This window comes from Bos grunniens, chromosome 1 (assembly GCF_055505025.1).
Source record: "Bos grunniens cultivar Pamir isolate PY7600 chromosome 1, Bosgru_T2T1.0, whole genome shotgun sequence".
In the NCBI taxonomy this organism is placed as follows: domain Eukaryota; kingdom Metazoa; phylum Chordata; class Mammalia; order Artiodactyla; family Bovidae; genus Bos; species Bos grunniens.
Genome location: NC_141165.1, coordinates 77,670,409 through 77,694,164, shown reverse-complemented (window position 1 = coordinate 77,694,164; position 23,756 = coordinate 77,670,409). Strand labels below are relative to the sequence as shown.

Here is a 23,756-nt window from a genome sequence, read left to right as displayed (position 1 = left end):
GTTGGAATAAAACTGAAGTCAAAGTGAAAAAAAAGAAAATAAACTTACAATTAACAGTGGGTAAGGCAGGAGGGATAAGTTGGAAGAATCAGATTGACATATACATACTACTATGTCTAAAATGACAACTAGTAAGAATCTATGGCGTAGCACAGGGAACTCTACTCAATACTCTGTAATGGCCTAGAAGAGAAAGGACTCTAAAAGAGAGTGGATATATGTAAATGTGTAACAGATTCACTTTGCTGTACACCTGAAACTAACATAATATTGTAGATCAACTCTACTCCAATAAACATTTTTTTTAAAATATGGCCACCCTGCAGAGTGAAACTGCCAGTGTGTGATGTGGCCACAGCTGCATTAGTGAGCTCTTACACTGGCTGCAACCCTGTGCTCTTTGCAGACAAGTGAGGTTGCAATTGTGAGGTGTAATTTGGTTGTATCACAAGCTATTTCTTCTTGAGAGAAAACAGGACTGTGATACAGAAGGATGACTTATATTGACTTCTGCTTAGAGTGCTCCCACTCAAATTAAGTCTCAGGGGATTGCATCATTTGAGTAAAAGCAAGCAAGTGAACCCTGACAATCCTGCCGTCTATCTTTTTGTTTTTTATTCATTGTCATTTGTTCTGAGAACAATGACATAGTATATTCAAGAGAGTAACTCCTGGCACATGGCTCTGGGCTGGGCCATGGGCTCCTCAACTCATTCAGTGCCCAGGATTCCTGGGAACTCCCAGCCTGCCTGCCTGGTAACTGACTGTTAAGAGCACCTCCTTGGAGGAGCGAGCCGCCCAGTCCTGAGCCCAGGAATTTCCTTGGCCAAATCATTTCCATTTCTGGGCAGAAGCTGTTTTAATTCAGCGTCACAAGATTTCAGGTAAGAGATGAGGAGCTCAATGAGGAAATCAGATATTTAAAAATAAAGAGTAGCTCCCCACCCCCTACCCCCCCACAAAAAAATAAAGGGTCTCTCTAGTGCTCTCAGTCAAGGTCTCTAAGTCACAGTTTTGTCTTTCTGAGGTCTTCAGCACACAGCTGGTAGAGGACACGTCCCTCTCTGAGAGGCGTTCCAATGGTGTTTCCCATGACCCTACCTGAGGTGAACAGCACTCAGGGCAAAGACCCAAGTCTGGAGTTCAACACTGAAAGCTTTCTTTCTGGCTCCTTTTAGTTCTGCATGCTCTTCACTCTGTGATCCAATTTCCTGGTTGAAGAACTGAAGGATGACTACAGCCAGTGTACATGTGTGCTAAGTCGCTTCAGTTGTGTCTCACTCTTTGCAACCCTATGAACTGTAGCCCACCAGGCTCCGCTGTCCATGGGATTCTCCAGACAAGAATACTGGAGTGGGTTGCCATGCCCTCCTCCAAGGGATCTTCCTGACCCAGGGATCGAACCTGCATCTCTTATGTCTCCTGCATTGACAGGTGGGTTCTTTACCACTAGTTCCACTTGGGAAGCCCAGACTATAGCTGGAAAAGCCCTTCTATAACAGCCTGCCCTGTGAGGTGAGAAGACTGAGCTCCACTGTGGGAAATGACAGAATTCTAAGACCATGCAGACCTTGGGGCAGAGCTGGAGTCAGCTGCCAAGTCGCCTTATCTTTTCCCTGCTGAGGCTGCCTCTCTCCAGCGACGGTGCCTTCGTTTGGATTATGCAAATATGGGGCCAAGTTCCCTGCTAGTCTCAAAAGTATTTAAATTGGGCATCAGGGAGCTGTGGGTACTCTATTGCCTGCCTCTTTCAGCAGCAGCAGAGGCAGCAGTAGCCATCAGCACAGAACCAGCTTGCTCCCCTAGCAGCTGCCTGGGATTAGGAACCGAATACAAGCTCAACAATTCTATGAATTTCTGAATGTACAATGTTATTACCATGCTTCTCACAGCATATGAAGTTATATTCTATCTCACCAACTGGTCTGTGAACTCCCCAAGCAAAGGAACCACATGTCACCTCTTTCTCAATGTGTCACTTCCCTTATGTGTCAGGAGTGCAATAGTACTGCAATAAAGACCCTGATGCTGAGAAAGATTGAGAGCAGGAGGAGAAGGGGGCAACAGAGGATCAGATGGTTGGATCGCATCACCGATTCAATGGACATGAGTTTGAGCAAACTCTGGGAGACAGTTAAGGACAGGGAAGCCTGGTGTGCTGCAGTTCACGAGGTAACAGAGTCGGACATGACTTAGTGACCAAACAGCAACAAAATGAACATATAGGTTTGGGTTTGGTGGAGCTGAATCTGGCTCATGGATGAGACACTTGGAGGTGTATAAACCTCAGCCTCCTGATCTGGGTGAAGCAGCGGGGGTAATCCCTGCCTTGGCCAGAGCACAGGTCAAGCAGCTAGTGCTTGGTACGTGGTAAATGATGGTTCCAGCACATCAGGGGATGTGGGTGCCGTAGGCGCTGCATTTCCCAGTCCCTCGTTTCTCTGTGGTCCCCTAGGGTGTCCCAGTCACCATACTACATGAAGCGGAGAATGCCTGGAAGACTGGTCTGGGTGAAACAGAATCACCAAATCATCCTTGCCTCCTGGAGACCTGGGAAGCCTGGGTGAGTGTGGTCCGGGGCTCAGCCCCTACCCTGCTCACTGCCCTTGCATCACTGCCCAGCCCTGCATCCCCAGCCTAGCTCAGGGCCCTGGGACTCCCCTTTGGGACTTCCCTCTTCCCCAGCCCCGGCCTCAGCTGCCATGGCAACAGGTACCAGGGTGACAAAGGAGGTTGCTGGGTCCTGTTTCCTTCTGGTCCTGACAAGGAAGCTTTCCAGGCCTCAGAGATTGCACTGCTCTGCACCACCTGGCTGTTTTCTGTGTTCTCGCTCAGGTTGAGCTCAAACTCCCAGCTCTGCCAACAGGACCATGTGCACCAGCCTGACCACTTGTGAATGGAAGAAAGTCTTCTATGAGAAGATGGAGGTGGCCAAACCAGCTGACAGCTGGGAGCTCATCATAGACCCCAACCTCAAGCCCAACGAGCTGGCTCCTGGCTGGAAGCAGTACCTGGAGCAGCATGCCTCAGGCAGGTAAGAGGTGGGGTGTGAAGGGCTGTGGGGAGCCCTGTGGCACAGCCCGGGGGCACCTTCCAAGAGGAGGCAGAGATGCATGGAGCCCAATTCTAGGGTCAACTCAGGTTAGAGGTTAGAGGCCAGAGAAGGAACTGCCAGGTGGGTCGAACCAGCTTTGATTCTAATCCCAGCTATACCACTAACTCCCTGAATGCTCCTAGCAAGTTGTATTCTGTCTCTAGGTCTGCATTTTCCATAGTAAAGAGCTGTGATTCTTCAATGCTCCTGCAGTCTCTGACATTTTAAATGTTTTCACATGTTCCTGATTTCTTAAAGATTGGTAGGAACAAAGTGGAGGCAGCCATGTGGTCCATTGGGGAAAGCCTTAGCTCTTTCTGGTCCTAGGTCTGTGCAGTCAACTCAATGAAATCAGATTTGAATACAAAAGCATTTATTGTTCACCTGCTAAGCTCTAGAAACTGGCTTTGAAGCTAACAACTGTGAATTTGGGCAAATCCTTTTCCCTGTGTAGTTTTCGTTTTCACATTTGCAAAACCAGAGAGTGGGCCTGAAGTGATCAATCAAACCTCTTCCAGCTCTTTTACCTACAGGTCTGTGACAAAAAGATCTTTGGGCAGGAGTTCAGTAGATCCTCAGTGACTTCCCTGGTGGCTCAGATGGTAAAGCGTCTGTCTACAATGCGGGAGACCCAGGTTCCATCCCGGGGTTGGGAAGATATGCTGGAGAAGGAAATGGCAATCCACTCCAGTACTATTGCCTGGAAAATCCCATGGACAGAGGAGCCTGGTAGGCTACAGTCCATGGGGTCGCAAAGAGTTGGACACGACTGAGTGACTTCACTTCACTTCAGTAGGTCCTCAGGGCACAGCATCGCATACGGTATAGGAGCTCCATGTCTTTCATACAGCAAGGGGTCCCTGGGTCAAGAGGACACATGCATCTGAAGTCCACTTGCCTCTCCCTCTTCTAGATCACGGTTGGGGTTGGGGCCAACAGAATGCCCTGCCCAAACTGCCTCAAGCTCATCTCCAGGGTTGATGTGGGACTCTTCCCTGGGTGGTGGCTGTGTTCTGGGGGTGTAAACAGAACCTGGACACACAGCTTGGGCTGTTCACACATGCTTGCTTGCCTGTGGAGTTCCTTGTGGCACTGGGGGTGGGACAGAAGGAGGCAGGCTGTGGGTGGAGAGCTTACACTTGAACTCCTTCCCCCAAACCTGCAAATGTTAGCATGATCCCGACTAGGACCAAAGACAGAGAGGCAGGGGTTAATTGGCTCATTTCAGCTTAAACCCCCGCAAGACACATCTGATGGGCACCTGTTATCAGCTGGGCCCCAGCTCCGTCTCTGACTAGCTGCGTGTGTGCAGAGGGCTCTCTTTCCGTGAAATGAAAGGCTGACTAGATGATCCAAAGTTTCCCTCCTCCTGGCTCCAGTACTTTAAGATATAAGACCTGAGGTCTGGCTTGAGGGAGGGGAAAGATCTCCGGATTGGCTTGATTTTAAAAGGTGCAGAAGGAGGAGACTGACAATGTGAAGCTCTGAGTTGGCAAGTGGGAGGGGTGGAAGGGCTGGAAACTCAGGTGCAGGGGCCCAGCAGGTTGGAGGCTGAGCCCCACAGGCTCGTGGCTCCTCTCGCCTCAGGGCTCAGCTGATCCTACTCCTGGCTTCCAGTTGGCCTCAGGCGGTGTTGGAGAAGCATCACCCTTGTGCATATTCTGCACAGAGACTTGCCCTACCTATAAGTGTTGGGACTCAGTAACCCTGCTGCCAAGCAGCTCTGGCCTAGCACGGGGAGGCAGGATGGAGGCGGACACTCCCTGCTGGCTCAGGGCCAATGAAGACGCTCTGGCCTGACAACCCTGCCTCAGGCTGCACTGGATCCTGTGCTGCGCTTGTGCTGTCTGTGGGCCCTAGGGTTTGGGGCCATGCTTGGCTTCATTTCCATTCCACAGTCTGGGCTGCGTGGTGCTTGGCATCACAGTAGGTGCTGTGCAGGACCTGTTGGACTGAACTGAGTTCTTCATCAGAGGTCCTTCAGGGCTATTTACAGGGGTCTTGGAGAGGGTCAGCAGTGAAGGCAGATGCAACTCAGTGGACCCAATACTGCCATACAGCCTCAAGGACAGGGCCCTGGAAGAGCTCTATCTCAGGGATGGAAGGAATTGCCATTGGCAGTAATGAGTTCTCTGTCATTGAAGATGTGCAAGCACTGGGGAGAGCTGAGATGAAGCCTAAGCCATATGAGTCCCAGGCCACTTCCCTTGTATTTCCTGAGGCCAAAACCCAAAGGGGCCTGGTTAGACAAAGCAGCCAGTGTGTATATAAATGTGATGTGTATATGTGTGTGGAGGGCCTGTGTGTACATAAATGTGCATGTGTGTATATGTGTGTGGAGGGGTTTGCAAACCAGGATACACCTTCCCAACCTCTGCTGCAGCCCTGGATTGGGATCTAAGGATGATCTGTCAAGGGACAGGAGAGTGCCCTTTGTGAAAGTGCATGGACCAAACTCTATAGTCTTCCGCCTGCTGGCCCATCTCACCCATCTGCCTGCCTGTCCTGTGAATTCTCTGTGTTCTGTGTTTGAGACAGCTAGAGGCAAGTCTTTGCCCCAGAGCAGACAGGATGCATGAGTGAGATGTGTGGTCATCCCCTTTATCAGAGTCATGAGAGGGATGAGCAGGAGGATTCTTATTGGGCACAATTATCCTGCATTTCACAGGTGAAAAATAAGGTCCACACTGGCGAGAGTGACCCTGGGCAGCATCCAGACCCATGTCAGACCAAGGGAGGGTACACAGGAGGTAGGCTGGAGAGCAATGCTGGAGGCCAGATGGCTCCGGTGTCTGGCTTATGAGGATGCTGTCCTAGGCCCAGGGGAGTTCTCCAAGAGGAGGCGGAGACGCAGGCTCAGGCACTAATGTACCCAGGGGGCAGTAAATACTCCACCTTGACTTCCAGGCCCAGGCACCCAGTGCCCTTCCTTTCCAGTCTCCTCCAGGAGGGCTGTCTGGAAGGGAGGCCCACCTTGTCCATCCCTGTCTCTCTTCCCCGCAGGTTCCACTGCACCTGGTGCTGGCATACCTGGCAGTCAGCCAACGTGGTTATCCTCTACCACATGTACCTGGACCGCGCCCAGCGGGCGGGCTCGGTGCGCATGCGCGTCTTCAAGCAGCTGTGCTATGAGTGCGGCACGGCGCGGCTGGACGAGTCGAGCATGCTGGAGGAGAATATCGAGAACCTGGTGGACAACCTCATCACCAGCCTGCGCGAGCAGTGCTACGACGAGGACGGCGGCCAGTACCGCATCCACGTGGCCAGCCGCCCGGATAGCGGGCCGCACCGCAGCGAGTTCTGCGAGGCCTGCCAGGAGGGCATTGTGCACTGGAAGCCCAGCGAGAAGCTGCTAGAGGAGGAGGCGACCTTCTCCGGTGCCTCCAAGTCAAGGGCCCAGGAGGGATCCGGCTACAACTTCTTCTCCCTTCGCTGGTGCCTCTTCTGGGCCTCCCTCTGTCTGCTCATTGTCTATCTGCAGTTCTCCTTCCGAAGGTCGACCTTCCTTTAGTGCAGCTGGTTGAGGGTGGGGGAGGGCTCGTGGGGATGAGAGTGGGGATGCAGGGAGTGCAGTTCTGGTCCTGCTTCTGCTACAGATTCAGTTTATGACGCTGGACAGCCCAGTTACCTCTCTGGACCTCAGTTTATTACCCTGCAGAATGAAAGTTGCTCCAGGAGGTATTTAATAATCCTTCCATTAAAACTCACAGTGATGGGGGCATGGGGAGAAGGGTCTAAGGTGGATTTAGAACTCTCTCCACGTCGGTGTTAGTACTTATCTCACAGTGGGCAGCCCCTCCCTCCACCTCCACCTCTACCCCTTATTCTGCTTCATTTCCATATGCCATATCCCCTTAGGACCCCCTTAGGTCGTCTTGTCCCTGCTTGATTCTCAAGGTCATCTTCAGTTGCTTCTGAGCATCCCACCATGGTTCCCTTTGGGGCGGGCTGTGGCTCCACTCAAGGCATCTTCAATCAATATTCAATGTGTCTTCACCCTGTCCCTCTCCTGGAGAGCCAGCTCCCACCATTCTGAAAGACACCATTTTTTTTTTTTTTAACTCTGATGCTAGAGCCTGCTTGGCTGGAATTATTTAGAACTGCACTGTCCAATACTGTTAGTCATTAGCCATACGTGGCTAAGTTTAAATTAATTAAAATAAAATGAAAAATTCAGTTCCTCAGTTGTACCAGCCAAATATCAAGGACTTAGTGGCTAGTGGTACTGTGCAGATATAGAACATGTTCACAGAAACTTCTACTGAATAGTATTTGTCTAGAATTTGGACTTCGCATGTCAGTGTATGTGGTCTCATAAAATAAGAGGTGGGTACAGGTTTAAAGTATCTGCAGTCTGAAGCCTTCTGGGGACAGGGACAGGTGGTGGGGTACAGATACACAAATAAATATGTATCCTCTGTGCTCTGTCAGTTGACTGGAATTCTTGAATCCCAGTGTTACCTAAATTTATTTCCTGGGAAGGAGGCCTTGTAAACGTTCACCGCAAGTGATGGCTCTGTGTATGTGTGTGTGTGTTTGTGTGTGTGTATGTGTGTGTGTGTGTTTGTGTGTGTGTGTGTTGGTTTGGGACTTGGGAGAATGTATTCCTGTGCTCTGTAGAAGTATGTGAGCTGTGGCACCACTGTTTACATGTGATGCAGTATGATGTGTGATATTGCCATCTTGTATGGAAATACCTTGTAGAAGAGTCTATAGCTGTTCTAAATGCCGGGGATGCTGAGGGAAAGGGCAGGTGAGGCAGATCTGGGGACGTGAATCCTCCAGGTGACAGTGGGGCTGTGTACCTCCGTTTAGGGCAGGCAATGACCAGGGGGACACACGAACAGTGGAGACAGCGCCTGTCTGCCGGCCTCTCCCCCCTGCCCAGTCCACGAGATTGCCCCCGAGAGAGAACGCATTTGCTTTATCTGTCCTCTCAGGCATAGCTGTGACTTGGATGATTTGATTCATGATCTGGTATCAGATAACCCTCTGCTTATTATTATCTGGAATAGGAGAAGAAACTCTGCCATTCACACTCTGAGTAGTTTCGTGACATTCACACCTTTCTATAGCTCACCTTTAGAGCTTCTGCCCCAAGTGGGGCCTGCAAACTGAAGATGGGAGTTCAAGGTAGTGTGTTTGTCTGGACGTGATTCCAGAGATGGGCTGCTGTGGACACTGCTGTCACCTGTACACTTATGTGCAGGCTGGCTTTACCCTTCTCTGGCTTTGGCAGAGGGCTTCCGGTGACTTGTCCAGATTCCTCCATGGACCTGCAGGAGCAGAAAGCTAGGCTGTCTGGGGAAATCGACATTTCTTCGACTGGGTGCAGTAGAGGCACAGGAAAAGTTCAGGCTGGTGCATTTGTAAACTAGCGGGCATGTGGGGTTGTATTTACCTCTTCCAGTCACAGAGGAGGCTCAGCTGGGCCTGGGCCTCTGCAGAGCATGTGCCTCAGGGGTGTTGCTCAATCGCAGACATGAGGTGGCTCCTGGGAAGATGAACATGGCAGTCCAGGAATCATGAGGTTTCCTGAGGTCTCCAACTGTTCCCAGCTCGATAAAGCAGCACCAGCAGCATCTATTACTGAAACTGTGGTGTGTGAGGTGTGGTGTGTGAGGTTAGGGCTAGACTGCTGAGATTGCGTCAGGGGGAGACTCAGGCCTCAGGTGGATCAACAAAGGTAGAGCCTCTGAGGTGGGCCTGGGGGTTGAAGAGCCACTAAAAATGGAGTGGGTGAGGGGAATAGAGCAGATGGAATGAGACGAGATCTGGGGAAAATTTGAGATGAACGTCTTCTCCTTTAGCAATCTCTTCTTTTCAGTATTATAAGTACACCTGTATCTTCTTCATATTTAACTCAAATGAAACTTCCCCAACTTCACATCCCCTCTAACTACTACCAGGTATTTTAAAAAATTCCCTCAAAGACATGTTTCTCAAAGAGTAGGTTATATTTGTCCTGCTTAATTCTTGGGAGTCTCATTTCCATGTCCTTAAAACTGTCACCCTGCACCCCATTGCCAAACCATCTCTGTCTCACTGCTGCCTTTTGCTCTCCCTCCTTGAAGGTTCCAGGTCAGCATTTGCTCCTTAGTCTCCTATCTCTGTTTCCTCTCTGCTGCTATGGCATTCTTTCTCTCAGCATCCCTTACATTCCCCGGGATTCTCTCGCTCTGCTGATTTTCTATTATATACACCCCCCATGCTTTAGGTTTTCACTACATATGAACTTCTGGCTCTTACCGATTCTCTAACAATTTCTACTGAAATCCAGATCTCCAGATCAATTGACCTTTCCACCAGGAGTTGCCTCAGCATGACCAAAGCTGATCTCATCATTCTGCCATCCAAATTTGCTCCTCCTGTTTTAGAAATCTGGTATTTATCTCCTAACCTCTTGTACCACTCTTCCCCACCCTGGACAAATTGGTCACCATGCCCTGTTGATTGCTCTTCCCAAGTACTTCCAGGGTTGATCTTCTTGCTTTTATTCCTGTTTACTGCTACCTAAACTCATCATTTGTATGCCTTGCCTCTGTAGTCTCCTTCATTATTATCATGGCTGTAGCCTCCCCCACAGCCCATAGCCCACCCTCCACACTACCACTATCCCGGGGTAACTTTCTAATAATCTACATGGTTGAGTCATTCTCTTGCTTACCCTCTTTCCTGCTAATGGATGAAACTCTCATTAGCCAGCCGCACCTCATTTCCAGATACTCATAATACATATCATTTACTGAGGAGGACTCAAGAAACACTTGCTGTTATAATCATTTTCTGTGTGTGAGGTGCTGTGCTAAGCCCCGGGAGAGGCCAGGACCTCACCCCTTGAAGCCACCTCTGCTACTGAATTTTGCATATTGTCACCATTTGCATGTGTGCCTGTCCCCCACTGTCTCTTGCTTTTCATCCCCAGGACCTGACACAAAGTCACTGCTTAATCAGGATGGTTGACTGACTAAATTCCTGTCTTGTTGCTGCAGTATTCTCTACCACACCTTTGTTCCCACCGAGAGCAATCCTGTGCGTCTCATGTATTGTGATACCCCAGCTGGAAGTAAAGGGAATGCAGACTTCATGTCAGCTAGTATTTCTAATCTCCCCTTAGTAACAGCCCGTGAACTAGGCACTATGATTATCCACACTTCCAGGGGGAAAACAGGCTTAGTGAGATGTCCAGTTTGTGAGCTGGTTAGTTTGTTACAGAACCCAGGATTCCAAGAAATAAAGAGCTAAATAAGCCCATTTGGGCTCAATATATTATATTTATTATATATATTGAGACTCAGCTCAGATCCTGGACAAAGACCACAGCACTTTGCCAGAGGGCAGAGGCACTCACGAACATTCAGATGACAGCTGGACCTGAAGGTGGTGGAGCGGGGGTAGGGTGGGTGGGGAGTCAGAGTCCGAGTTCTAAAACCTGGAAGCAGAAATGTCTGAAAAATGTGCAAAAATTGCCTGCTAGTTTGGCTGACAAGAGGTTTAGGAGAGAACTTTCTCAGATACTTGGTGTGAAATTAACCCTGTGGGCACAGACGTTTGTCCCTGTGATGGGGAGTGGATATTTGTTCCTCATCTCTCATGAAGCCCATGTGGCCTGTCAAAAGAGGCTGTCTTCTTATTCTTGTTTTCTTTATTAATTCTTTTATACCCTGTAACAGCATCTGTGTTATAGGTGTTGCAAGAAGTCAGTGCACTGTAACCCCTGTGTGTCTCTTTCTGCTATTTTCACACCACGAAGTCAGTATACCTGGCTTTCATTAATTGCTGGTTGGCAGTTGTTTGCAGAGTATCTGATGAAGAGGACAGTGAGGCGTGGAAAAAAATTTGTGCTAAGACTCAGGATCTCTAGGCACTAGTCTAACAGCACAGTGGAGTGAGTCAGTGCAGACCCATTACCAACCCAGGAAAAACTACATGGAGTATATCCTATGGTTATACAACTGTTATCCTTCCATTTTCATCCATAAGTCAACATCTGTCTGCTCTGGTCTGTTTCATTCCTGGTAGTCCTAAGTTCTTGGGTCACAAAGATAATTAGACATAGTCGCTAACTTGGAGGGCTCACAACGTGTGCTAGTCAGTGCTAGGAAAGGGACAATTTTAGTCATACCTGGGGATAAGGAGTTAGGGATGGTTTCTTAGACCAGTCATGCAGGGGTATATTTTGTAGAAGTGGTCAGGGAGTCAAGGGTGGGTCTCAGAGGGAGCTAAGGGCATCCCATGCTGAGTGAACAAAAAAGAACACCCATGGACTTCCTTGGTTATTCAGTGGTTGAGAATCCACCTGCCAATGCAGGGGACACAAGTTCAATCCCTGCTCCAGGAAGATTCCACATGCCTTTGGGCAACTAAGCCCATGCATCACAACTACAAAGCCTGAACTCTAGAGCCTGTGAGCCACAGCTACTGAAGCCTAAATGCTGTAGAGCTCATGCTCCCTAACAAGAGAAGCCACCTCAGTGAGAAGCCTGCACACTGCAGCTGAAGAGTAGCCGCCACTTGCCGCAGCTAGAGAAAAGCCCGAGCGAAGCAACAAAGACCCAGCACAGCCAAAAATAAGTAAATAAATTAGAAAAAGCAAAAGGGAGACCTAGAGACAGAGCTTGGAGAAGGCAATGGCACCCACTCCAGTACTCTAGCCTGGAAAATCCCATGGATGGAGGAGCCTGGTGGGCTGCAGTCCATGGGGTCGCTAAGAGTCAGACACGACTGAGAGGCTTCACTTTCACTTTTCACTTTCATGCATTGGGGAAGGAAATGGCAACCCACTCCAGTGTTCTTGCCTGGAGAATCCCAGGGACGGGGGAGCCTGGTGGGCTGCCATCTCTGAGGTCGCACAGAGTTGGACACAAATGAAGCGACTTAGCAGCAGCAGCAGCAAAGACAGAGCTTATTTTACGCTCAGGAAGAATAAGCAACCAGCTACCAGAAGAGGGCAGGATGGAGCCCAAGAGGAAGCTAGGCACCCTGGCTAGAAAGAGACAGAAAAGCAAGGAGGGTTGGAGTTGGGTAAAGACAGCTCTTTTGGCTCAAGTAAGGAGTGAGAGCAAGGAGCATAAGACACATTTTATGACCATTTTTAGAACTTGTCTTTAAAAGCAAATATAAAAAAAAAAAAATAGTGCTGAACCGTAATCCTACCCTTGTGTCTTCTAGAAACATTTGAATGCCTACATATTTTATCTTAGGTGCCTTTATGTATTAAAGTAGCATTCAGTTTTCCTCCTCATTCTGATCTTTCTCCGTCCATGTTTTCTTCTCACTCAAGGAGCTAGAATAGCCTCATTTCTTATCTTTAGATACAGCAATAAATGATCTCTTCAGGTGTACCGTAGGTCATGAGAATCTGGGCTGCAAGTCATAAAAGTAACAACTTTGCTCAAACAACACAGAAACCTTTATTTATTCAATGCTGAAAATAAAGTCAATTAACTAATTTAATAATCAGTGAAAATAGCAGTTTGTTTCTGGTCCTAATTGTTCATGTTTTTTCAATTCAGTTGCGAACAATTGGAGTACAGCTGATTTTCCATTTTGCTTTTTTATTCCTTTCTGTTTGTTTCTACATTGAAGGTGAATTACCTTCTTATGATTTAAATATGCATATATCCACATTCTTTATATACATTTAATAGATTCATTAAATAAAAATAAATGTCCCTGAAAAAATAAAATATATAAAACTTTGGATTATGTGTGCATATGTGTGTGTTCATATATCAAAGTGTTTGCATAAAAGATGAGAAAGAGAAAAACACCCCTGGGAGCCAGCCTGGCATTCACAGATGGCCCGAGTGCTCTCCTGTTGAGCATAACTCCACAGAGCAGCAGTTTCAGACTAGACTACTCTGGTATGCCTTGCTAGATCAAGGCAAGCATAAGGGGACTGCCCTGATGGTCCAGTGGCCAAGACTTCATGCTTCCAATGCAGGGAGCCTGGGTTCGATCCCTGGTCAGAAAACTAGATCTTGCATGCCACAACTAAGAGCCTGAACATGGCAGCAAAGATTCTACAATAAAGATGCTACAACTAAGACTCAGCATGGTCAAATAAATTAAAACAACAAAAAAAGAAGACCGCTCTGTCGTCTCATTTGAATATGAATAAGAGCACAAACATGGTCTAAAACACAAAAATGACTAACAACCTCCTATTCTGGCCAATATGATATTGGCTGCTATCTTACCAGTCACAACTTCAGCCTTGCTCCTGTCTGTCTTCTCACTGTCTAGATAGGAACCATTGAGATTTCTAATCATAAAATTTTCTCCACTTTCTACCAACATCTAAACCAGAGCAAAGTCTTTTACGTGATCCTCCCCCAACCTGACTCCAGCCCCAGTGCTAGAGTGTGTCCTTTGTAAACCGTCTTGCTGAGATGCTTCATGGTTGCCAAGGGCATTCTCACTCTTTGCAATTCAACTTTGTTCAGTGACACATGTGTTTCTGATGGTCTTTTGGCTGAGGAACATCAGCAAAGACATGATATATCTCTTCTTTATCCATGGGGTACACAGATATCTCAATTAACAAAAAATAAGACAAAAATGTGCAGAAAAAGATTTTTTCCTGTGAGAAACTTAACTGAGAAAATTAAACAGCTCAGTTCTGTCAGTCCAGTCTCTCTGTGGTGTCCCACTTTTTGCGACCCCATGGACCACAGCACGCCAGGCCTCCCTGGCCATCACCAACTCCCAGAGCTTGCTCAAACTCATGTGTATTGAGTCAGTGATGCCATTGAACTGCCTCATCCTCTGTCATCCCATTCTCCTCCTGCCTTCAATCTTTGCCAGCATCAGGGTCTTTTCAGATGAGTTAGCTCTTCGCATCAGGTGGCCAAAGTATTGGAGTTTCAGCTTCAGCATCAATCTTTCCAATGAACATTCAGGACTGATCTCCTTTAGAATGAACTGGTTGGATCTCCTAGCACTCCAACACCACAGTTCAAAAGCATCAATTCTTTGACACTCAACTTTCTTTATAGTCCAACTCTTACATTCATACATGACTACTGGAAAAACCATAGCCTTGACTAGATGGACTTTGTTAGCAAAGTAATATCTCTGCTTTTGAATATGCTGTCTAGGTTGGTCATAGCTTTTCTTCCAAGGACTAAGCGTCTTTCAATTTCATGGCTGCAGTCGCCATCTGCAGTGATTTTGGCGCCCAAAAAACTAAAGTCTGCCACTATTTCCACTGTTTCCCCATCTATTTGCCATGAGGTGATGGAAGCAGATGTCATGATCTTAGTTTTCTGAATGTTGAATTTTAACCCAATTTTTTCACTCTCCTCTTTCATTTTCATCAAGAGGCTCTTTAGTTCTTCTTCACTTTCTGCCATAAGGGTGGTGTCATCTACATATCTGAGGTTATTGATATTTCTCCCAGCAATCTTGATTCCAGCTTGTGCTTCATCGAGTCCAACATTTCTCATGATGTACTCTGCATATAAGTTAAACAAGCAGGGTGACCACATACAGCCTTGACGTACTCCTTTCCTGATTTGAAACCAGTCTGTTGTTCCATGTCCAGTTTTAACTGTTGCCTCTTGACCTTTATACAGATTTTTCAGGAGGCAGGTCAGGTGGTCTGATATTCCCATCTCTTGAAGAATTTTCCACAGTTTGTTGTGATCCACACAGTCAAAGACTTTGGCACAGACAATAAAACAGAAGTAGATGTATTTCTGAAACTCTCTGCTTTTACAATGATCCAACAAATATTGGAAACTTGATCTCTGGTTCCTCTGCATTTTCTAAATCCATCTTGAACATTTGGAAGTTCACGGTTCACATATTGCTGAAGCCTGGCTTGGAGAATTTTGAGCATTACTTTACTAGCATGTGAGATGAGTGCAACTATGCGGTAATTTGAGCATTCTTTGGCATTGCCTTTCTTTGGGATTGGAATGAAAACTGACCTTTTCCAGTCCTGTGGCCACTGCTGGGTTTTCCAAATTTGCTGGCATATTGAGCACAACACTTTCATAGCATCATCTTTTAGGATTTGAAATAGCTCAACTGGAATTCCATCACCTCCACTAGCTTTGTTTGTAGTGATGCTTTCTAAGGCCCACTTGACTTCATATTCCAGGGTGTCTGGCTCTAGGTAGTGACCATCATGATAATCTGGGTCTTGAAGATCTTTTTTGTATAGTTTTTCTGTGTATTTTTGCTACCTCATGTTAATATCTTCTGCTTCTGTTAGGTCCATACCATTTCTGTCCTTTATTGAGCCCATCTTTGCATGAAATGTTCCCTCGGTATCTCTAATTTTCTTGAAGAGATCTCTAGTCTTTCTTATTCTATTGTTTTCCTCTATTTCTTTGCAGTGATCACTGAGGAAGGCTTTCTTATCTCTCCTTGCTATTCTTTGGAACTCTGCATTCAAATGGGTATATCTTTCCTTTTCTCCTTTGCCTTTTGTCTCTCTTCTTTTCACAGCTGTTTGTAAGGACTCCTCTGCAACCATTTTGCACATCTTTTTCTTGGGGATGGTCTTGATTTCTGCCTCCTGTACAATGTCACGAACCTCTGTCCATAGTTCTTCAGGCACTCTATCAGATCTAATCCCTTGAATCTATTTGTTACTTCCACTGTATAATCATAAGGGATTTGATTTAGGTCTTACCTTAGTGACCTAGTGGTTTTCCCTACTTTCTTCAATTTAAGTCTGAATTTTGCAATAAGGAGTTCATGATTTGAGCCACAGTCAGCTCCTGGTCTTGTTTTTGCTGACTGTATAGAGCTTCTCCATCTTTGGCTGCAAAGAATATAATCAATCTGATTTTGGTGTTGGCCATTTGGTGATGTCCATGTGTAGAGTCTTCTCTTGTGTTGTTGGAAGAGGGTGTTTGCTATGACCAGTGCGTTCTCTTGGCAAAACTCTATTAGCCTTTGCCCTGTTTCATTCTATACTCCAAGGCCAAATTTGCCTGTTACTCCAGGTATTTGTTGACTTCCTACTTTTGCATTCTAGTCCCCTATAATGAAAAGGACATCTTTTTTGGGTGTTAGTTCTAAAAGGTCTTGTAGGTCTTCACAGAACCGTTCAACTTCAGCTTCAGCATTACTGGTTGGGGCATAGACTTGGATTACTGTGATATTGAATGGTTTGCCTTGGAAATGAACAGAGCTAATTCTGTCATTTTTGAGATTGCATCCAAGTACTGCATTCTGGACTCTTTTGTTGACTATGATGGCTACTCCATTTCTTCTAAGGGATTCTTGCCCACAGTAGTAGACATAATGGTATCTGAGTTAAATTCACCCATTCCAGTCCATTTTAGTTTGCTGATTCCTAAAATGTCATTGTTCACTCTTGCCATCTCCTGTTTGACCACTTTCAATTTGCCTTGATTTATGGACCTAGCATTCCAGGTTCCTATGCAATATTGCTCTTACAGCATTGGACTTTACTTCCATCAGCAGTCACATCCACAACTGGGTATTGTTTTTGCTTTGGCTTTGTCTCCTCATTCTTTCTGGAGTTATTTCTCTGCTGATCTCCAGTAGCATATTGGGCACCTACCGACTCAGGGAATTCATCTTTCAGTGTCTTCTTTTTGCCTTTTCATAATGTTCATGGGGTTCTCAAGGCAAGAATACTCAAGTGGTTTGCCATTCCCTTCTCCAGTGGACCACATAAAATTTAAGAATTTGGAAATTGAAAATGGGTGTTTCTAAGTCTTAGAATAAAAATGAAATAGAATATACTTGTTTAGTTAGAAAAGCAAAACTACAAAAAGCATTTGTAGTTTAGGGAGAAAAGCATCACATATAAAATTATTTGTTTTATCACCTCTTAATTCTTTTTTTGGCATTTAGAAGATTTTCTTATTTGGGGGATAGTTGTTTTGCAGGGGCTTCCTTTGTGGCTCAGCAATACGGAATCCACCTGCCAATGCAGTAGATGAAGGTTAAGTTCTTGGGTCAGGAAAATCCTCTGGAGGAGGAAATGGCAACCCACTCCAGTATTGTTGCCTAGGAAGTCCCATGGACAGAGGAACTTGGTGGGATACAGTCCATGGGATTGCAAAAGAGTCAGACATGACTTAGTGACTAAACAAGAACAACAGCAATTGCTTTACAATGTTGTGTTAGTTTCTGCTGTACAACATGAATCAGCTATAAGTCATATATATCCCCTCCTTTTGAGCCTCCCTCCCACTTCTTAATTCTTTAAAAACTTATTTTACAGTACTGTTCAACTTTAAAAAATCATTTTCCCCTAGAAAGTTATACAACGGATGTCTATTCTTCTGAGTATATTTATATTTTTAGGAAATATTACTATATTTTCATCCACATTCTTATATCTATTTCAAGAAAGATTCATAAGCTCTTATTTCTTTTGGTTGGTGGGGAAGAATTTCACATACCTTCTTTCCTGTTAACTTGGATTTCCAGTTTTATTAGAATAGTCTAGTATTCTATAACTAAATTAATAAAATAGTTTATAGCTCATACATTTTCTTTCAAGAATTATGTCAGACAAATGCATTATGTTTCATAATATTAACTGAAGAATCTACTCTGGAATATATGCAGAGTACATCATGAGAAATGCTGGGCTAGATGAAGCACAAACTGGAAACAAGATTGCTGGGAAAAATATCAATAACCTCAGATATGCAGATGACACCACCCTTATGGCAGAAAGTGATGAAGAACTAAAGAGCCTCTTGATGAAAGTGAAAGAGGAGAGTGCAAAAGTTGGCTTAAAACTCAACATTCAAAAAACAAAGGTCATGGCATCTGGTCCCATCTCTTCATGGCAAATAGATGGGGAAACAGTGGAAATAGTGGCAGACTTTAGTTTTTTGGGCTCCAAAGTCACTGCAGATGGTGACTGCAGCCATGAAATAAAAAGATGCTTACTCCTTGGAAGAAAAGTTATGACCAACCTAGATACCATATTCAAAAGCAGAGACATTACTTTGTCAACAAAGGTCCATCTAGTCAAGGCTATGGTTTTTCCAGTAGTCATGTATGGATGTGAGAGTTGGACTATAAAGAAAGTTGAGTGTCAAAGAATTGATGCTTTTGAACTGTGGTGTTGGAGAAGACTCTTGAGAGTCCCTTGGACTGCAGGGAGCTCCAACCAGTCCATCCTAAAGGAAATCAGTCCTGGGTGTTCATTGGAAGGACGATATTGAAGCTGAAACTCCAATACTTTGGCCACCTGATGCAAAGAGCTGACTCACTTGACAAGACCTTGATGCTGGGAAAGATTGAGGGCAGGAGGAGAAGGGGACGACAGAGGATGAGGTGGTTGGATGGTATCACTGACTCAATGAACATGAGTTTGAGTAAACTCCGGGAGTTGGTGATAGACAGGGAGGCCTGGTGAGCTGTAGTCCATGGGGTGGCAAAGAGTCGGACATGACGGAGCCACTGAACTGAACTCTTAAATATTATAGATTTACTCCTCCTCACCATCTTTATTCTAGCCCACTGTACTTTTGAATTCTTTATTCTGATTTATTCTCTTCCTTTCTTATGTTTGTGGGTAATATTTTCAGGGAGAGAAAGAGTATGTGATTGACCTTGTACTGCTCTTATCCCCTCTAAATATATAGGTCAAGTTTTAATTTTTATTATCACAATCTTTTATCTTTTTTTCTCTCAAAACTTGGTGTGTATTTTTTCAGTGTCTTCTGGAATTTACTGAGATAGGAAAAAAAACCATTATCAACCTAATTTTCCTTCCTTTTACGTTATATCAAAGCCTTTGACTGTGTGGATCACAATAAACTGTGGAAAATTCTTCAAGAGATGGGAATACCAGACCACCTGCTCTGCCTCTTGAGAAATTTGTATGCAGGTCAGGAAGCAACAGTTAGAACTGGACATGGAACAACAGACTGGTTCTAAATAGGAAAAGGAGTTCGTCAAGGCTGTATATTGTCACCCTGTTTATTTAAATTATATGCAGAGTACATCATGAGAAATGCTGGACTGGAAGAAACACAAGCTGGAATCAAGATTGCCGGGAGAAATATCAATAACCTCAGATATGCAGATGACACCACCCTTATGGCAGAAAGTGAAGAGGAACTCAAAAGCCTCTTGATGAAAGTGAAAGTGGAGAGTGAAAAAGTTGGCTTAAAGCTCAACATTCAGAAAACGAAGATCATGGCATCAGGTCCCATCACTTCATGGCAAATAGATGGGGAAACAGTGGAAACAGTGTCAGACTTTATTTTTCTGTGCTCCAAAATCACTACAGATGGTGACTGCAGCCAAGAAATTAAAAGACACTTACTCCTTGGAAGGAAAGTTATGACCAATCTAGATAGCATATTGAAAAGCAGAGACATTACTTTGCCAACAAAGGTTTGTCTAGTCAAGGCTGTGGTTTTTCCAGTGGTCATGTATGGATGTGAGAGTTGGACTGTGAAGAAGGCTGAGTGCTGAAGAACTGATGCTTTTGAACTGTGGTGTTGGAGAAGACTCTTGAGAGTCCCTTGGACTGCAAGGAGATCCAACCAGTTCATTCTGAAGGAGATCAGCCCTGGGATTTCTTTGGAAGGAATGATGCTAAAGCTGAAACTCCAGTACTTTGGCCACCTCACGCGAAGAGTTGACTCATTGGAAAGGACTCTGATGCTGGGAGGGATTGGGGGCAGGAGGAGAAGGGGACGACAGAGGATGAGATGGCTGGATGGCATCACTGACTCGATGGACGTGAGTCTGAATGAACTCCGGGAGTTGGTGATGGACAGGGAGGCCTGACGTGCTGTGATTCATGGGGTCGCAAAGAGTCAGATACAACTGAGTGACTGATCTGATCTGATCTGATCTGATAATATAATATAAAAAATTGATGCAATAGCCTTACAAATCTTGTAGAGACTGTAAGTTAAAGAGATTTTGCTCTGTTTATTTTATTGTTTCCTGTAGTAACTTTGTCCATAGGAGAGACAGAGGCATTTACTCTGATTCTTTGGACTGTTTTCGTGTATCTCCCCATGTATCAGCTTGAAGCCAAACCCCATTCTCTCCCTATTTCACATTTATTTATGTCAATGAGGAATTTGGAATGTTTGGAAGGTTTGCAAAATAGGGGCATGGGCTGAGTTCACCATCTTGAACCTCAAGTTTCTACTTTCTAAGTTGCATTTTAAAAGTCTACTCTTGTAAACTACTTTGAATATTCATCAGAACAAGATTGTTGTTTAGTACGGAAGTTGTGTTCGACTCTTTTGTGACCTCATGGACTGTAGCCTGCCAGGCTCCTCTGTCTGTGGGATACTGGATTGGGTTGACATTTTCTTCTCTAGGAGGTCTTCCTGATCCAGGGATTGAACCTGTGTCTGCATTGGAAGGTAGATTCTTTACACTTAGCCATCAGCGAAGCCTCTTAGAACAAGATAGTTATAAATAACTGATATAGATTTAGATGAATATTAAATGATCTTTAAATTATTATGTTTTAATAATAAGTATACTCTTTGGATTTGGGGCCCACACAGATAATCCAGGATGATCTCATCTTGACATCAGCAAATTTATTTATAACAGCAAAGACCTCTTCTCCTCCCCCAAATAAAGTCACAGTCACAGGGTATGGGGTTAAGACGTGGACATACTTTTGGGGAGCCACCATTCAACCCATCAGTTAGTAAACACTGCTGCTTCTTTAAAAGCAGGGTTATAAGTTGCTTAACAAGTATAGGCCCCTGGCTTTAAAACAGCAATGAGACCTTCTAAAACTATAGAAAGCAGAGGAGAGAAGTGAACACCAACACCCCAGTGGCAGGGCCTGTGGCTTGTGCCCCACTAGAGTCTCACAGTAGAGGGAGAGATGCAGCCTGGGAATTCCAAGTCCATGCAGAGGGCAGGCAAGTGGGCCATGGCCCAAGGCAGAGCCTTTCAAACTGGTTTATGTCTCAGTACTGGGTCACATAGTTAATTTAATGGGTGATAACTGGCATTAAAGAAAAAAAAGAATTAGGAAAGAACAGAAAATACCGGAGTGAAAAGTACTGTTTTGAGAAACCTGTGTTCAGGTATGTACACGTACTACTGCACTGTAATGTATAATGCATTTCTTGTGTAAGATGCAGCCAAAAGTTGGAAAGAGATGGTGTAAGAGATGCCAGTTGGCACTTAACAGCATCATGGGGAGAGCAGTGGACACAAGAATCATGTGTCCTTGGTTCTGGGCACAACGTTGCCAGCGACCTGGGGACAAGGGAACTCTGTCCAAACACAGCAGCAACAGCGTGAACAGGAGGGAATTTTCAATGCCAGTGAGACCTCCTTGAAGGCACCTTGCAAAGGGAGTGAGATTTCACTGCTATGAAGATTCAAAAAGTGATAAGGCCTGAGACCATCTGTAAACTGACATCAATTATGAGTGTAGGTTCATGAGGTTGGAGGACATTCAAGTTATATGTTAAGAGGACAGTTTGTATTAGAAACTGCAGTTTTCAAACTTTCAGTTCAGTTCAGTTGCTCCGTCGTGTCCAACTCTTTGCGACCCCATGAATTGTAGCACGCCAGGCCTCCCTGTCCATCACCATCTCCCGGAGTTCACTCAGACTCACGTCCATCGAGTCAGTGATGCCATCCAGCCATCTCATCCTCTGTCGTCCCCTTCTCCTCCTGCCCCCAATCCCTCCCAGCATTAGAGTCTTTTCTAGTGAGTCAACTCTTTGCATGAGGTGGCCAAAGTACTGGAGTTTCAGCTTTAGCATCATTCCTTCCAAAGAACACCCAGGGCTGATCTCCTTTAGGATAGACTGGTTGGATCTCCTTGCAGTCTAAGGGACTCTCAAGAGTCTTCTCCAACACCACATTCAAAAGCATCAATTCTTCGGCGCTCAGCTTTCTTCACATCAAACTTTGCTTCTGCCTTAAACTTTCTGTTTCTATGAAACTTTGTTGCAGAATGCTGTTCAATGAAATAAAATTCCTGCCCCATGCCCTCTCCCAATACTTCCGGAGTCCCTGTGCCTGTGTATGGGGAGCCTAATTAGGTGTACCTATTTTGGGAAGTGGCTTGCCATTCCCTTCTCCAGTGGACCACATTCTGTTAGACCTCTCCACCATGACCCGCCTGTCGTGGGTGGCCTCACATGGCATGGCTTAGTTTCATTGAGTTAGACAAGGCTGTGGTCCCTGTGATCAGATTGGCGTTTTCTGTGATTATGGTTTCAGTGTGTCTGCCCTCTGATGCCCTCTGGCAACACCTACCGTCTTACTTGGGTTTCTCTTACCTTGGACGTGGGGTATCTCTTCATGGCTGCTCCTTACCTTGAATGAGTCGCCCCTCCTGACCTTGAACGTGGAGTAGCTTCTCTCGGCCCTCCTGAGCCCGCACAGCTGCCACTCCTCAGATGTGGGGTAGCTCCTCTCAGCCACAGCCCCTGACCTCAGATATGAGATAGCTCCTCTCAGCCATTCCTGCGCCATCACAGCCTGGCACTCTCGGTTGCCCCTGATGCTTACTCCTTGGAAGGAAAGTTATGACCAACCTAGACAGCATATTCAAAAGCAGAGACATTACTTTGCCAACAAAGGTCCGTCTAGTCAAGGCTATGGTTTTTCCAGTGGTCATGTATGGATGTGAAGAAAGCTGAGTGCCGAAGAACTGATGCTTTTGAATTGTGGTATTGGAGAAGACTCTTGAGAGTCCCTTGGACTGCAAGGAGATCCACCCAGTCCATCTTAAAGGAGGTCAGTCCTGGGTGTTCATTGGAAGGAATGATGCTGAAGCTGAAACTCCAGTACTTTGGCCACCTCATGTGAAGACTCATTGGAAAAGACCCTGATGCTGGGAGGGATTGGGGGCAGGATAAGGGGATGACAGAGGATGAGATGGCTGGATGGCATTACCGACTCGATGGACACGAGTTTGAGTAACCACCAGGAGTTGGTGATGGACAGGGAGGCCTGGCTGCTGCAGTCCATGGGGTCACAAAGAGTCGGACATGACTGAGCAACTGAACTGAACTGGACTGAATTTGGGAAGCCTACAGGATTAAAATGGGTTGTAAAGGGTCTGAAGTTCCCTCTAATGCTAATTGTTTGATTCTAGGTCTTAGACAATAATCTGAATAATTTACAAGATTGCAACCTCTTTTCAAAGCCAAACAATGAGTTTTAGTCATCTGAATCAGTAGCACAGTGTCTATCACAGAGTGTTCAATAATCAAATGTTTAAACAAAGAGATTCTTCTCTGAGTGCTTCTTTACGATCCTAGCACCAAGCAGAGTGTTCTCTGAATCGTGGATGCTTTAAAAAGTTAGTGAAGGAAGTAAATGAAGGAATGAATATAAAATTTTAGATAAAGTTGTCTTCTACCGGTTGAGCCAGCAGAGGGCAGGCGAGCTCAGTTTAACAACAGCTTCCTGTGCCAGAGCTGAAGCCACACTCTTCCATGGCTTTGAGGAGCAGGTTGGATCATATCATGAGATTAGGTAATGCACAATCAGAAAAGGATGGAGACACAAAGCATGAAGGCCCAACGCATTAATCCACAAAGCTTCCTCTCTAGGATAATACTCCTGACAGGAAATAAGGCTTTGCTTCAGGCTGTCGGGAAGCTACATAGATAACAAGACAGGAACTGCCGGTGCAGCACGATTTTGACTGCTTGGGTGGAAGGGATTCAAAAAACTTCACAGAAAAAACCAC

General features: G+C 45.6%; 1 protein-coding gene across 1 annotated transcript; it reads left to right on the top strand.

Annotated features, from left to right (window-relative positions):
• Positions 1 to 2,870: 2,870 nt before the first annotated feature.
• RTP2 (receptor transporter protein 2) lies at positions 2,871 to 6,726 on the top strand. The gene is made up of 2 exons (XM_086319093.1): positions 2,871 to 3,034; positions 6,098 to 6,726. The coding sequence occupies exons 1-2, from the start codon at positions 2,871 to 2,873 to the stop codon at positions 6,603 to 6,605; spliced, it is 672 nt and encodes a 223-aa protein (XP_086175219.1). The 3' UTR covers positions 6,606 to 6,726.
• The last annotated feature ends 17,030 nt before the right edge of the window (positions 6,727 to 23,756 follow it).